Source organism: Strongylocentrotus purpuratus, unplaced genomic scaffold, assembly GCF_000002235.5.
Source record: "Strongylocentrotus purpuratus isolate Spur 01 unplaced genomic scaffold, Spur_5.0 spur5_scaffold_18, whole genome shotgun sequence".
Taxonomy (NCBI): Eukaryota; Metazoa; Echinodermata; class Echinoidea; order Camarodonta; family Strongylocentrotidae; genus Strongylocentrotus; species Strongylocentrotus purpuratus.
The window spans coordinates 32,928,634-32,942,463 of record NW_022145603.1 but is presented as its reverse complement, the minus strand read 5'-3'; the positions used below and the strand labels follow the sequence as shown (position 1 = coordinate 32,942,463).

The 13,830-nt window shown below is 37.0% G+C and overlaps 1 protein-coding gene and 1 long non-coding RNA gene across 3 annotated transcripts; one reads left to right on the top strand and one right to left on the bottom strand.

Moving 5' to 3' along the window:
• Nucleotides 1-1,872: 1,872 nt before the first annotated feature.
• LOC115925580 lies at nt 1,873-5,552 on the bottom strand. 2 transcript variants are annotated; one of them, XR_004064827.1, is made up of 3 exons: nt 4,686-5,552; nt 3,487-4,413; nt 1,873-3,170 (listed from the first exon to the last, which is right to left on the bottom strand). XR_004064827.1 is itself a non-coding variant. In XM_030989722.1 (2 exons), exons 1-2 carry the CDS (start codon nt 4,876-4,878, stop codon nt 4,043-4,045), a joined length of 564 nt encoding a protein of 187 aa, XP_030845582.1. In that variant the 5' UTR covers nt 4,879-5,552; the 3' UTR covers nt 1,873-4,042. The 2 variants fall into 2 exon arrangements, 1 of the variants encoding a protein (XP_030845582.1); XM_030989722.1 differs by having other exon boundaries at nt 1,873-4,413.
• A 1,471-nt stretch (nt 5,553-7,023) lies between these two features.
• LOC115925579 lies at nt 7,024-11,131 on the top strand. The gene is made up of 2 exons (XR_004064826.1): nt 7,024-7,239; nt 8,068-11,131. It is a non-coding gene; the product is annotated as an uncharacterized LOC115925579 (long non-coding RNA).
• Nucleotides 11,132-13,830: the final 2,699 nt, after the last annotated feature.

The following is a 13,830-nucleotide window of genomic DNA, read 5'->3' as shown; positions in this document are numbered from 1 at the left end:
CATTCGAAATGCCTTAAGACCTGTAACAGTCGATAAGCCTATAAAGGTAATAAGCGAATACGCAAGCAAAAATGCTGACAAAATTCATATCTAGTAGTTTTTAAAAAAATACTTAGATTGAGATAGTTATGTAAAGTTCCTTAATTAAAATTAAATTAAACTAGACTTTAATTTGTCACTTGACAAATTAGGTGATACGTATGATAATGTACATAACGAAGAACGCATTATGAAGTGGAAGGAAGGTCATCTAAAGCAGCAGATGAGGTTACATTCGAAATGCCTTAAGACCTGTAACAGTCGATAAGCCTATAAAGGTAATAAGCGAATACGCAAGCAAAAATGCTGACAAAATTCATATCTAGTAGTTTTTAAAAAAAATACTTTGGATACGCGCGTGTTCCGACTGGCTATCTCAAATGTCTCTCTCTAGACAGGAACAACGATCTGGTATGGGTCATTCTTTGATAAAACTGACATTTGTCAACATTCCCCATACACAGACAGTAACTCATACGGCTCGCACAACGGGGGGGGGGGGGGGGGGGGGGGGGGGGGATTGAGCCGATTTTGTACCACTTTTTATTCTAATCTGATGTTTTGATCCACAAATCAGACATAATAAAGTAGGCCTATGTACATTACGTACTTATATAACATTCTTTTATATTTAAGATTTTTTTTTTTAATGAAGTACATTAGAAATTAGATTATGCCTACATTAGATGAGGGACTTGTAACTGTAAACGAATTTTCTCACCGCTATTTGGAAGGGCCCCTTCCATCTATAACCCTTTATAGTGATACCACCTATATCTTGAAAAATCTGTCTACATCTCAAATCAGACGCAATTTCGGAAACCCGAGGACAAGCAAATACTAAGAAACAGCGAATAACGGTTAGTGAATAGAGCGTGTTCAACATTTAATGCGACTCAGTGTTCATTCAATTCAATTCAATTCAAATTTTTTTTTTATTATAGCACAAACATGGTTCATACAAATACAATTTTACATGAAGGACAGCCATGGCTGGAATATTCATGTTTACATGTTCGGCACAATAGATAACACTTTTAAATATATACATGTACAAAACTAGCAATATCAAAAATAAGACTTAGATTCTGTAACTAAAATCCATAAACACATTGCACAAGTTTCCAGAAATACAGCTGTAATTGTTTAAAAAATTCCTATAAATTCAATACAAGCATGGTAAAAAGATTAAAATAGGTACGTGAAAAAAGGGGGTACGTGAAAAATGGGGGAAATCTGTTAAAGTCAAGCTAGTGTCGACATTGACTTTGGGAAAATAATGTTATGGTTAAATTATCTTCAAAAGCCTTGTAGGATAAGTCAGGTAAAGATCCTTCCAAATGAGAAATATATAAAATAAATGTATTAACAGCATTAATTTCCTAGTGCCTTTTGTTCACACCACCACCCAATGAACAATGTGTTCATATGTGACCTGCTATGGCAAAACCCAACACTTCATGGTAAAAATGAAAATTGAGTTCTTGGTGTCATTGGAAAGAGTAAGGTATGACCTTTAATATGATACCTCATTTAAAGAAATTGATTCAAATTTGACAAAGTTATTGTCATTTTTGTGATTTCAATCACCGGAAGTTAATTATGAGATATTGAGGTTTAAAGTTAAGAATTTGGTTCAATTTTCACACAAAAAACATGCACACATTCACTCCATAGCAACGGCATCAACCAAACAAGCTAAAGTCTTGTAATTTTTCAGGCATACTTGACACATACCCAACTTACATTTCTGTTAAAACCATTAGATTTGAATAAATATTAATAAAGTTATGATAATTTTTAAAAACAATAGAAAACAAAAGAATTTCAAAGTTTTTGTTATACTAGGCAAAGTTGCTGGGAAAACGATTCCACGGTTTATTATGTTTCATCAGTACAAAATTGTTCTCGTACACAAAATAATAGCAGGTTACATCAATGTTGCAATAATAAAATGTAATAATGCATTTTCTTAAAATTTATGCTTAATAATAGGCCTATTACAAAACCAGATGTAATAAAAATGATTTTTTTTTTAAATATATTAAAAAAAAGATTGCAATAAAGTGAAATAACAAATTGCGTTGAACTTGAAACCCGACAGAATCTGTTTTTTAAATGATAATTACTGGAACACAAGAAGCGAGTTCAAAATGATTTATATTTTGTCATATTTAATAAAAGCTATGATAAAAAGCATTAGTCGTAATCAAGGCTATTTGAGATTAAACAAAAAACAAAAAAAAACTTATAAGTCACTCGACAACAGATAACCTATAATACATGTATTGTAAAAAATATCCTGGTACATTAAGGAATGTACAATAAAGTAACAGTTGAGACAATTTGACAGAACTATTGTCTTCTTGAGATAGAGATTAATAATGCAAAAATATCAATTTCAGTCAATCAGTATCAGATATAAAATAATTATATTCTTTCATTATCAACGTAAAGAAAAAACAATAACGAATCCCATAAAAAATGCAATCTGACTAGTGACTACACTAATAATGAACTATTATGCATTAGTGCCCAAGAATTAATGATGTACAGTTTTGAATCTTTTGAGTTATCTCGTTTCATACAAAATTCACAGCCGAAGAGATCAATAGTATGTACATAGGATAGACATTGTTAATGTCAATCTAACAAAAACCTTTACAAATAGAAACATATGGCAGTGGCCAAACACCGATAATTTAGTGCTGATGTTAAGTGCTGATATGCATCAAGCTTAGAATTGGGGGGAGCAGCGTAAAACAAAATGAAATTTAAAACAATCGGTATTTAGCCAACACACACCTGTCTGGTGATAAGGTTGTTGTTCTGCTGACATGTCCAGCAGAGATCCGTGGCCGGCTTGGCAACAACCACATAGGAGAGAAGGTCGCTCCACAGCTTTCGGAAGGTAGACTCAGCTACGGGTCCATGCTCTGGAGCAGCATCTCTGTAGAGCCTCCACAGATGCGCCTTGGTGACGTAGGACGGCAGCAGTTTCACATCAGCCGATTTGAACCCTGGTATCCTGCCTGGTAGGTGAATGCAGTGTTCTGCGGTGAAATTCAAAATAAATTTGACGACCGCCTCTACCTGCTCTAGCTTGAGAAGTTTCTTGCCTCTCCGTCCTCCTGGAAAACAATGAACAAATATTGAACAAAAGTAAGATTTATTATGATCAGTATTGTGTCGGAATAGATTGAAACAGTAAGTAGAGGGATTAGATGTCAAGTTTTGAGTCCAGTTGTAGTGAAAATAACTGTCAAAAAAACCATCGCAATTAACCTTTGGTAGATTTACTATGACTAAATGCATCACAAAATGATAATACAAATTATTATGAAGTCACACCTGAAGATAATAATAATTCAATATAAATGTAATTAAAATAATGTTAACTTCATTATAAATTTCATCATCTGTGAAAGGATAAGAAAACCACCTCACCTGACTTCTTTCTCCTTGGGATGAGTCCATTGCTGGCATACCACTTCTTGAGATTCGTAAACTTCTGTGGCCCAATCTCCATCAAGTAGAAAAACGTATATCTACAGATCCGTTTCTGCCCATAGCAAAAATTCCGCATCCTTGTGTTTTTCCTCTCCGTTGGCTTAGATTTCTTCCCCTGGGTCATATTTCCATCATTGATGGAAGACGAAATGATACCCAGGAGAAGTAAATCCTTTTCGAACTCCGTGAGCTCATTGGTTGAATATCTGAAATGGCAAAATAGAAATGAAAAATAATAATGCTACTAGTATCTACTTCCAATGATAATAATGATAATAAGAAAACCAAATGTCCAACTTGTTGTATTTTTTTCTTCATAAGATACCAGTAGACTGCAGTTTAGTGGTGAAGTATTTTATAAAAGCATACATATTCAGGGTCTACTGATTAATGCTGCAAAAAAGGAGAAAATCTAATTAGCTTAGAATAAATGTAACTATATTTTGCATTAAACTGCAGCTTGTACATAAACATCCAGTCCTTAGACATTATTTTAAAGAAATAGGAGTAAATAGTGACAGATCCAATCATACCTTATGGACTCTTGTTCGGCTACAGAGAATTGTTCTATACAGCGTCTTCCATTGAAGATACGGCAGTTGCATTTATTCACGCGATCCTTCAGCGGTTCCAGATCAAGATCTATTTGTTGGGCCAGATTTGTAGCCGCTGCCGCCTCCTCCTCCACGTCATCAATGACAGGACCCGGTCTCCGTATGACGCTTTCATTGTCACTTGACAAATCCATAGGCTCCTCTGCCTCATCGACCCAATCGCTTTCATCGCCGCTTTCATCGCCGCTTTCATCGCGGCTTTCACAAGGCTCTGCTGGTCCTGGACCTGCCTCCTCGAACTCATCAGACTCTGTTAAGTACAATTATAAAATAGAGATTCAAAAACTAATATCAACAAGAAGTCTAGACTCCGCAGAGATTTTTTTTATCGGTATGAGAAGCTTCATAAATCATAATCTAATTTAATTATAAATTTTAATTAGTGCACTTAAAATAAAGTAATCTAGCTTTTGTTGCTCGAACATTTTTTTCTCGAAACAAGTCTTTAATAAATAATATGGGCGTAGACCTAATTAAGTAACTTGATTACCTTTTTAATAATGATAATATTAATAAACCTACCAGATTCAGAGTCGGAGCTAGGCCTAGGAGAAGAAGGAGTTCCTCTCTCGCCCGCGGCCAGGGGCTCGGTCGGGTTCGCGAAGTAGTCAGCCAAGTGTTCGGTCAAGCCATGCACGTCCATACCGCACGCCGATGCATCATTCAACAAAGAAGCGACGGTTTTATCCGTTAAATTCCTCTTTTTCCTCGACATTGTACTAGCCACTCGACGAATACACGTATTTCACTTGATATATGAAACTCTAGCTCATTAAAAACAAACTTCTGAACAAGTTTTCGAAGAAAAAGCTGGTGTTTCGATGCGAGAATTTGACCGCTGAACAATCACAACAACAAGGCAATGACGTCATGTGCGAATATTGGCGAATCAAGTGTCTGGATTTGGATCACGTGGCTGGCAACGGGCTTTTGTTTACGGCCTGCTTGACAGCTTATCGAAATGATGTCATCTTTTATGGCATTTTTCATTGGGCAATTTTATTTAGGACCGCCCAATATAACCATATTTGGAATAACCGATCCTTTCTCGTTATTTTCGTACCAAGTACGTCAGGGATCGACTCAAACATGATAAACTGAGAGGGAAAACAACAAGCGATGAATCGCGAACTTTCCCCTCTTTTGACCGCATTGTTTCAACTAATTTCACTGGACAATGGAGCACATGATTAGATACAAAATATAATTAAAAATACTTCTAGATCGTCTTTTGAGTTCATTTTTTCTCTAAATCAATTTATAAAAAATAGACTTTCTGACCATGCAAAAATCTCAGTTGATCCCTAAATTCGAAATTTCATGTTCAAACGGGCCTACAACACAATGGGATTTGCCGAGAAGCGTCGGGTTTTGCCGTAGCGGGTCACATATATAGTTATTATTTCCGAGTATTCGCCTGTAATCGGTTTTCCTCGGTCGGATTGGCCTTCTAATCATTTTCATCTCATTTATACAGAAAACAGATTATTGTACATACACATACTTTCGTCTAGGTAACCTAGAGGCTTACCTTGCATTTACCTGCTGACTTTACTGCCTATGAAATAATCCAAAATTGTTTCTTGTCCCGAGACTAATCCACATAGAAGAAACATGTCCGTACTCCTTGTCTTAAAACAATTTCGGAAAATAACAAGAGGTTTCAGATAGTAACGGCCTATACGTGCATGACGTGTCTGAGTATGATAAACATCAACGGGGTGTCAGTGCCACTAGTTACATATTTCAAATCATGAACATAGTGCAAATTAAAATAATTATTCCTGATATCACTTATCAATTTCAAGTTTGTGTATGGTTAAATATTGATATTGACAACGTCACACAGTAGATTTTATATCATGACTGTGTTTAATACTGTTGTGCTGAGTTGGCCATAATACGTCTTCATTATAAATCGGAAGAAAAATCATCTAGACTAAAGCAGCAGATGATTTTTTTTTGTTAATGCGTTAAGGCCTTTACCAATCACTAAGCCTATGAAGGCCACCTTAGCGCAGATGTCGACAAATTCCATAGCTAGCAGGGTAAGAAAATACTTGTGACAAGCTCGTGACAGAACTATCTCTCTTCTACCAGCTATGCGACAACCGAGCCAGGGCCATTAGTATTTTAGGTGTACAAACAAATATGTCGACATAGACCTTTTCAAAATAATGTTGTTGTTAATTATCTTTAAAATCCACGTGAAGATTCTTCCAAATGAAGAAAAAAAATATATGAAGTAAATATATCAACATAATTTGTTTTAAAATATATATCTCTATATATAAATATATATAGATAAACAATTCACAGAGTGGCGGCCTACTTGTCTGGTTGAGAACCATTTAAGGGTTGTTAGTGCAAACATTGATATCTCAAACCATGACCCGTGCGCAGCCAATCATACGATGCCATTTACTTGCAAAGTTTGATAACCATTACCTCGTTCGCTGGTTCTTGTCTCCTTAGATCAAGATAGTTATGTAAAGTTCCTTAATCAAAAATTAAATTAAACTAGACTTTGATTTGTCACTTGACAAATTAGGTGATACGAATGCTAATGTACATAACAAAGAACGCATTATGAAGTGGAAGGAAGGTCATCTAAAGCAGCAGATGAGGTTTCATTCTAAATGCCTTAAGACCTGTAACAGTCGATAAGCCTATAAAGGTAATAAGCTTACCCAGTAAACAGCACTTGATTTTATTATAAATTATTGATTTGTCCTTTTTTCCTTGCTCTAAAACAAATCATCTCATGACTCATCCATAAGAACAAATACACCTTAATTACAAGTATGATGTGTTTTGTAATGTGCTCTTTGCGTTCCTCCTTCCTGTTTCATCAGACAAAAGAGGAGCAACATCACCCCCATCTCGTTCCCCGAGGGAGTTGCCCCAGCCAAGAAGAAGAGCCAAAATAGGGGTGGTGGAGGGGGGCAGAATAGGGGTGGTGGAGGGGGGCAGAAGAGGAGTAACAGGGGTATGTATGCACCCCCTGGTGGCAAGTACAGTCAGAAGGCAGGCTCAGCTCCTGGAGGCGGTGATGCTAACTATGGAGATAACTACGGTGAGTCAGGTGTACTTTGATGCATAACAAAATAGCATATATATGGGACTGTAGCAGATTTGGTACCAACAGCAAATCATGTATGTGGAACTGTAGAGAAATATTTGTGACTTTGGGGGAAATACGAAAGAAATTTAATGAAAAAGAAATAGTCAAATTAAAATAAAGTGATGTGAATGTATCCATGAGGGTGAGGGATTGGTAGGGGGAAAGGGAAGACAAAGTGAGAATGAAAACCTTTGTCAAATGGATGAATATTTGGTTCCTCTTTTTGTGAGCCACTATATTGTTATGTTTGTTTAGGTAGAGTTGTGAGTATCCACCCGTCTACTTTTCATATACTATTAACGATCTTGATAATCATCGAGTTGCCAGTTTCTGTTTGGTTGACCACAACTCAAAAATGATAATTTCTTTACTTTATCACATCATTCCTGAACATTCCCTTGTCCCTCCTTTTCCCGCTTTGATTTAAAACCTAAATTATGCCAGCGTATGTCTCTTTTAAAGAATGTTCTGCTGTAATGTTCAAGCGTACCTTAGCTGTGCAAGGCCAGCTGGTTTTGTATTCACAATGCACAGTACCTTGAGTTCCTTGTATGTACAGTTAATACATGATCAGATAGTCCTGCATTGAACATTTGGGGATATATTCCTGTTTTTTGTGTGTGCAAATTTAGGTTTTAATTATTGCCATCTAAACCTCTGAAGGCAACATTTAAACAATATTGAATGACTATTTTGCACCCAAAACCCTTGAACCGCAATTTTACCACTACCAGTCTTTACCTTAAATATTTTGTCTGTTGTTGTTTTTATTTTAAATAGGAGGCATGCAGGGCTACCAGAACCAGCAGGGACGAGGAGGCTACGGACGCACCAGAGGACGAGGAAGGGGTCGATACTACTAGGGGATTAACCTCATAGAAGGCTAGATGTATATACACTGAACTCTAATCGCTAGTATGTACAGCCAAACCTGCTTTAGTGACCACCTGTCTACAATGCCACCTGTCTACAAGGACTACTTGTCTACAAGGACCACATTTTTTGCTACCCTTGAAAATGGTTTCTCACTGAAACATGTACTAAAGGAACCTGTCTACAAAGACCACTGTTTGTGTTCCCTTGGGCGGTCGCTATAGACAGGTTTGACTGTAGTTAGATCACCATTCACAGGAATCTCTTCTGTATTTTAAAGCTACTCATGGATGCTGATTGGCTTGGCTCAACACTGAGGTCTCTGTCTCGAGGGTCATCCACAGCAAACTATTAGGGACTTAGATTTACACGAGGCAGAACGTGGACTGCCCTTTTAAGGCAATGTGGCGTTCTTTTAAGGCACTGGCAGTGACGTCACATTGCCTTAAAAGGGCAGTCCACGTTCTCCGTCGTGCAAATCTAAAAGTCCCTACTACGAGTGCATGCACCCCTCTTCATTTAGTGACATGTGACTGAAGAGAGTATGGGATCCATCTAGTTTACCACAGCCTGGTTGATATCGGGCCCTGCTATAGGTCTATTCTTAAAGCCAGGGGAATACCCCAGTTCTCGTGATGGTATGACTTCATTTGCAGTCTTCATCTTATGTTATTAATCAGAGATGTGCCAGTGATGCATGCATGTATCACATCTGTGGTTTTACAATCGTCACATCTACTGCAATTCACTAGTCATACTCTAAGTGTGAATTGGTCACTACTGCAGGTCTATGCTTAGAGCCAGGGGAATACCCCAGTTCTTGTGATGGTATGACATCATTTGCAGACTTCATCTTATGTTATTAATCAGAGATGTGCCTGTGATGCATGCATGTATCATAGCTGTCGTTTGACAATCGTCACATCTACTGCAATTCACTAGTCATGCTCTAAGTATGAATTGGTCACTACTGCAAGGATGTCAGCCTTGACGGTTGAAAATGTCATCCATGTGTTCAACATTTCTCGCCAGGCACTAAAGACTGATCTTTATAGGAGTTTGGAAACATGAATGCCAATCTACGTCCCATCTTCATATGTGTTCAAGAGTATAGAAATGGGATGATTTTTCAATGTTATTAGAATCATTAATGTTTAGACAGAGTGGCTGTGTATAAGCACACACATGCTTGAGGTACAAGTATTCTAAAACACCCCTGGCACTCTCTCTCTCTCTCTCCCTCTCTCTCTCTCTCTTATACCCCTCTTTCAACTTGGTGTGCCATTATTGTAGTCTTGTAGCTGTGATCCGATTGAAAATGATCTGTTCCTCTTTGTATTTCTCCACAACTTCAACGGGGAACCCAACTTTGATAACAAACTACTATAGAAGAACCAGAGAAACAGACTGGTGAAGTTTTAAATAAAATAATCTTGCAATGTTTACTATGTAAAATGCAAAAAATGACAAAGAGGGAAGTATTTTGTTATTTTGTTATTTAAATGATAGAATGTTAAACTACACTGTAATTCGTTATCAGCACTTTTGTAGGAATATCAAATCTTGTTAAAGTTTTTATCAGTGTCTCCTCTGATGGTTGGAAATGTCGTCCATGTGTTAAACATTTCTTGCAAAGCACTAACGACTGATCTTTATAGGAGTTTGGAAACATGAATGCCAATCTACGTCCCATCTTCATTTGTGTTCTATTCTTGAAATATAGGTTACTGATTCTCACACCACATGGTAGGCCCATATTTAAAATAACTACAGATATAACTAGAAGCCCTACTATTTGTTTTCTTTTTCTTCATGAAATGTTGCATAATTGTGTATTAATCTACTTCAGAAGAAAATACTGGCAAGATATTGGAGAGGTGGCCTTTGGTTGGGTGAAAAGAGAACTTTCACAATTACCCCCGCCCTCAAAAAAAAATAGTAGGGCTTTTAATCCTGAATATAGTTACAGTTACTGTTATGTATGAAATGTGGATCAGGCTGTAGAAAGAGGTAGGGTATATTGCTATTTATGAATGTTTGAGACAATTCTAAGTGTTTTTGTTGTTCTTTTGTACTTTTTATTATGATAGATTATTTAAAAATAAAGACTACAGACCAAGTGTTTCCTCCATGATAATTTCTCTCCCATTTTTAAATTTTTACTTTGTAGCTGCATTATTTTGAGGCACTCCACCATGTCGTGTCTGAATGGGGCAGATAATCATTTAATCTGAAGAATTTTTTTTCAAAAGCATTTACCTGGAAAGTATTTAAAAGAGAAATAAATTTTCTGGAAATGTAAATGATTAAACAAACAAAACCAAGAAATACTGTATAACTGAAAACTTGAGGGACATGAATGTCTTGAATTGTTCAGAACATCAATTTTCATGGCATGCAAGAAAGAATTGAAAAGACTTATTTTTGTGTCAGTTGTGATTCCATTATATGATCACAGCATGAAACTTACAGGAATCTGAATCCTTTTCTTGAATGCGTATTAAAGTCTGGTGTTTTAAAAGCGTAGCACTCATTCTTTACAGACAGACATTTGATGTGTACTATGCTTTTATAATGTTATATTGTCACTGTTTTCAATCGTTTTTTAAGATATCTTTTCTATTTTTTGGGGGGAGGTGGTTTGCTTTGTCATGTCTGACCAAGGCTTTTTTAAATTGCAAGAACCTTTGGTAATGTGGCGTGAGTAGTGTTTGCTGAAGAAAGACCAAATGAATGTTTAATTAGAAATGTACTACGTTATCACAGTGTCATGGTAAAGTATGACAAAGGGTCAGAGAGGGGGGCATGGAAGGTGTCTTTAAATTAGATTATTTATAAATGTCATTTTCTTGGATTAATCAAAATGAGGAATTGTTTTTACAATATTGCTCTTGGTGACCATGTCAATAATGTGAGGAAAAAAATCAAACAATAAATACATTCTGCTTGTACAAATGTTTTTAAAATATAATTTGCCTTTTTTTGTTTTGTTTGTTCTATTGTTTGTTTTCTATTTTATACATGTATACTGAAGTGTCCTGTTTGTATAATTATTGCCTGGAGCCAGGGGGCGTCGTCTCATTTATATTTTACACAAAATGAATGCCCTTCTGGCTCTCAGCATATTAAGTGTTTCAGATGTATCCTGGGAAATCTGTTTTACTTCTCAGAGTTGTAATAATTAATATTTATAGATTGAGGTAAACCCTGCTCTTTTCTATATCACTTTAATAGTTATAATCAACAAAGAATACAAAAAACAATACAGTGGAGAAAAGGCACAGGTCATGCCAGATTAATGACTTTGCAATACATTACATCATTTACTACTGCTTTCTCTTGGAGTTTTTTTGTTTTGGAGATTTTATTTTTCATTTAAGAAAAAAAAATCAATAAATAAGGCCCTCTTGCGTTTACAATTCGTTTAATGACGACAAAAATATCATTTTGAAATGAAAAAGATAAATCTTGTGACTCTCATCGTGAGATCAAACTTGGTTCTTTGTAAAGTGTCTAAACGTTGGAACACTCCATAAATATTACCTATGTTAGCATTCCAGACTCGCTATTGAAGAAAAGAAAACAAATGAAATGAAATAAATGTAATTCCACTTGTCTGGCTTGTACTCTGGACTTTGACCCAGGATAGCTTAAGGGAACAGGTTTAAAGCAGGTAAAGATAAATAAATCGCTACATATCGTCATGCATGATCACTAGATAGACGTCAGTGGCAGATCCAGGGGCCGGGTGGGGGGGGGGGGGGGGGGGGTATGGGCATGTGCTCCTAGACACTCCCTTTCCCCGACAAAAGGCAGAAAAATAGAAAATAATGAGCATAACTTAAAGATAATGACCCTTTCCCCCCCCCCCCCATTCAATTTTTTCTTGCTTGTAAGAGAATTTGCAGACTTGTGCCCCCACTGCCAGATCATCCTGAGTCCACCACATTTGAAAACTTGATTTAAGGATGTATGAATGGATGTTACAAGTAAATAACCAAACTGGAAAATTGAAATATAATATCTTCGATGCATTTTTCTTCTTCAATATTACCTATTTTCGTGAAAAAACAAAGAAAAATACAAATTGTGTCCGGGATAAATGTTATTAGGAATCACAGGAATTTATTTAATGTACAATAAGAACTATAGTACATGAAATGAAACATTTCATCGAAACATAATGTATATTTTATACCTGATTTCAAACATCTTGAAATCAATTGAGAACATGGGTGTCGATCCCGGGGGGGGGGGGGGATGGGGGGGGGGGATATATCCCCCCAATATTTCAGGTGGGGGGGGGGTGGCCTGTACAATCATCCCCCCCAATAAATTACCATAAAAAATAAAATAAAAATGAACAGAAAAATTAATGATTAGAGCCCGATGAGAGTAGTTAATGGTTATTACTCGCAAGATGACCATCAATATACACATTTTGCTCTCTCATTTTCATAATACATATATACACTGGCGTACTGGTGGGGGGGCTAGGGGGGGGGGGGCGCCAGCCCCCCCCCCCCAAATAAAATTGAACCATGACTTATTTTCACAAGTAATGTATAAATGTTCGTGATATCACATGATTTTCAACAAAATGCTATAGTTTCTCCATTATTTCTTGCAAACTGACCCATTCCCAAATAGCCAGGAAGAGCATATGTTTTTTTATAGTCACTAAGGGCCTTATAATGGCCACTAACAGTAACACTAATTCCTTTCCAGAAGCTACTGTGCAAAGCACTGTCGGGAGATAACATGCTACCCACCACTCGGGTTGAGCATGCACAGATTTGCGAACGAGCGTTCCATACTTATATCATGTAACACTGCACATATACCGTTAAGGGGCCCAGTGGGGGGAATTGAATTCAGACAAGATTAAGAGTAGAGAACGGTACAATGAATCGTCTTCTTTCTCTGATAATTAAATAAAACGTCATAGCTTCCGCGCAGGAGGGGAGACACAAGAATTAAGAATCGAGAACATTACAACGGATCGTCTTCTTTCTCTAATAGTTTAATGAAGTGTCAAGGCTCCCGCGCTTCGCGCGGGAGGGGGGAAACTGAATTCAGACAAGAACACGATACAACGAATCGTCTTCTTTCTCTAATAATTTAATAAAACGGGAAAGCTTCAGCGCTTCGCGCGGGACGAGCGAAAAATGAATTCAGACAAGGATTAAGAGTAATAATGAATTGAAACATCAAAGCTTCCGCGCTTAGCGCGGGAGGGGGGGAACTGAATTCAGACAAGGATGAAGACTCGGGACCGGTACAATGAATCGTCTTCTTTCTCTAATAATTAAATTAAATGTCATAGCTTCCGCGCTTTGCGCGGGAGGGGCGAAACAAGCTTTAAGAGTCAAGAACAGTACAACGGATCGTCTTCTTTCTCTAATAATTTAATGAAGTGTCAAAGCTTCCGCGCTTTGCGCGGGAGGTGAAAACTAAAAAAATAACTTAGTTCCTGGCCCCGGATTTAAAGGCTTAAATTTGTAGACATTTGGACATTGGCATTTTTATATTTGTCGGTAATAATATTGGTGGCTCGTTTTGTCGTTAATCGGCGGCCTCTACACCCTCCCCCCCCCCTTCCCCCACTGAAAAAGATCTAGCGACTCCCCTGATAACGACACAGTTTATACACTCGAGATAATTTTTGCA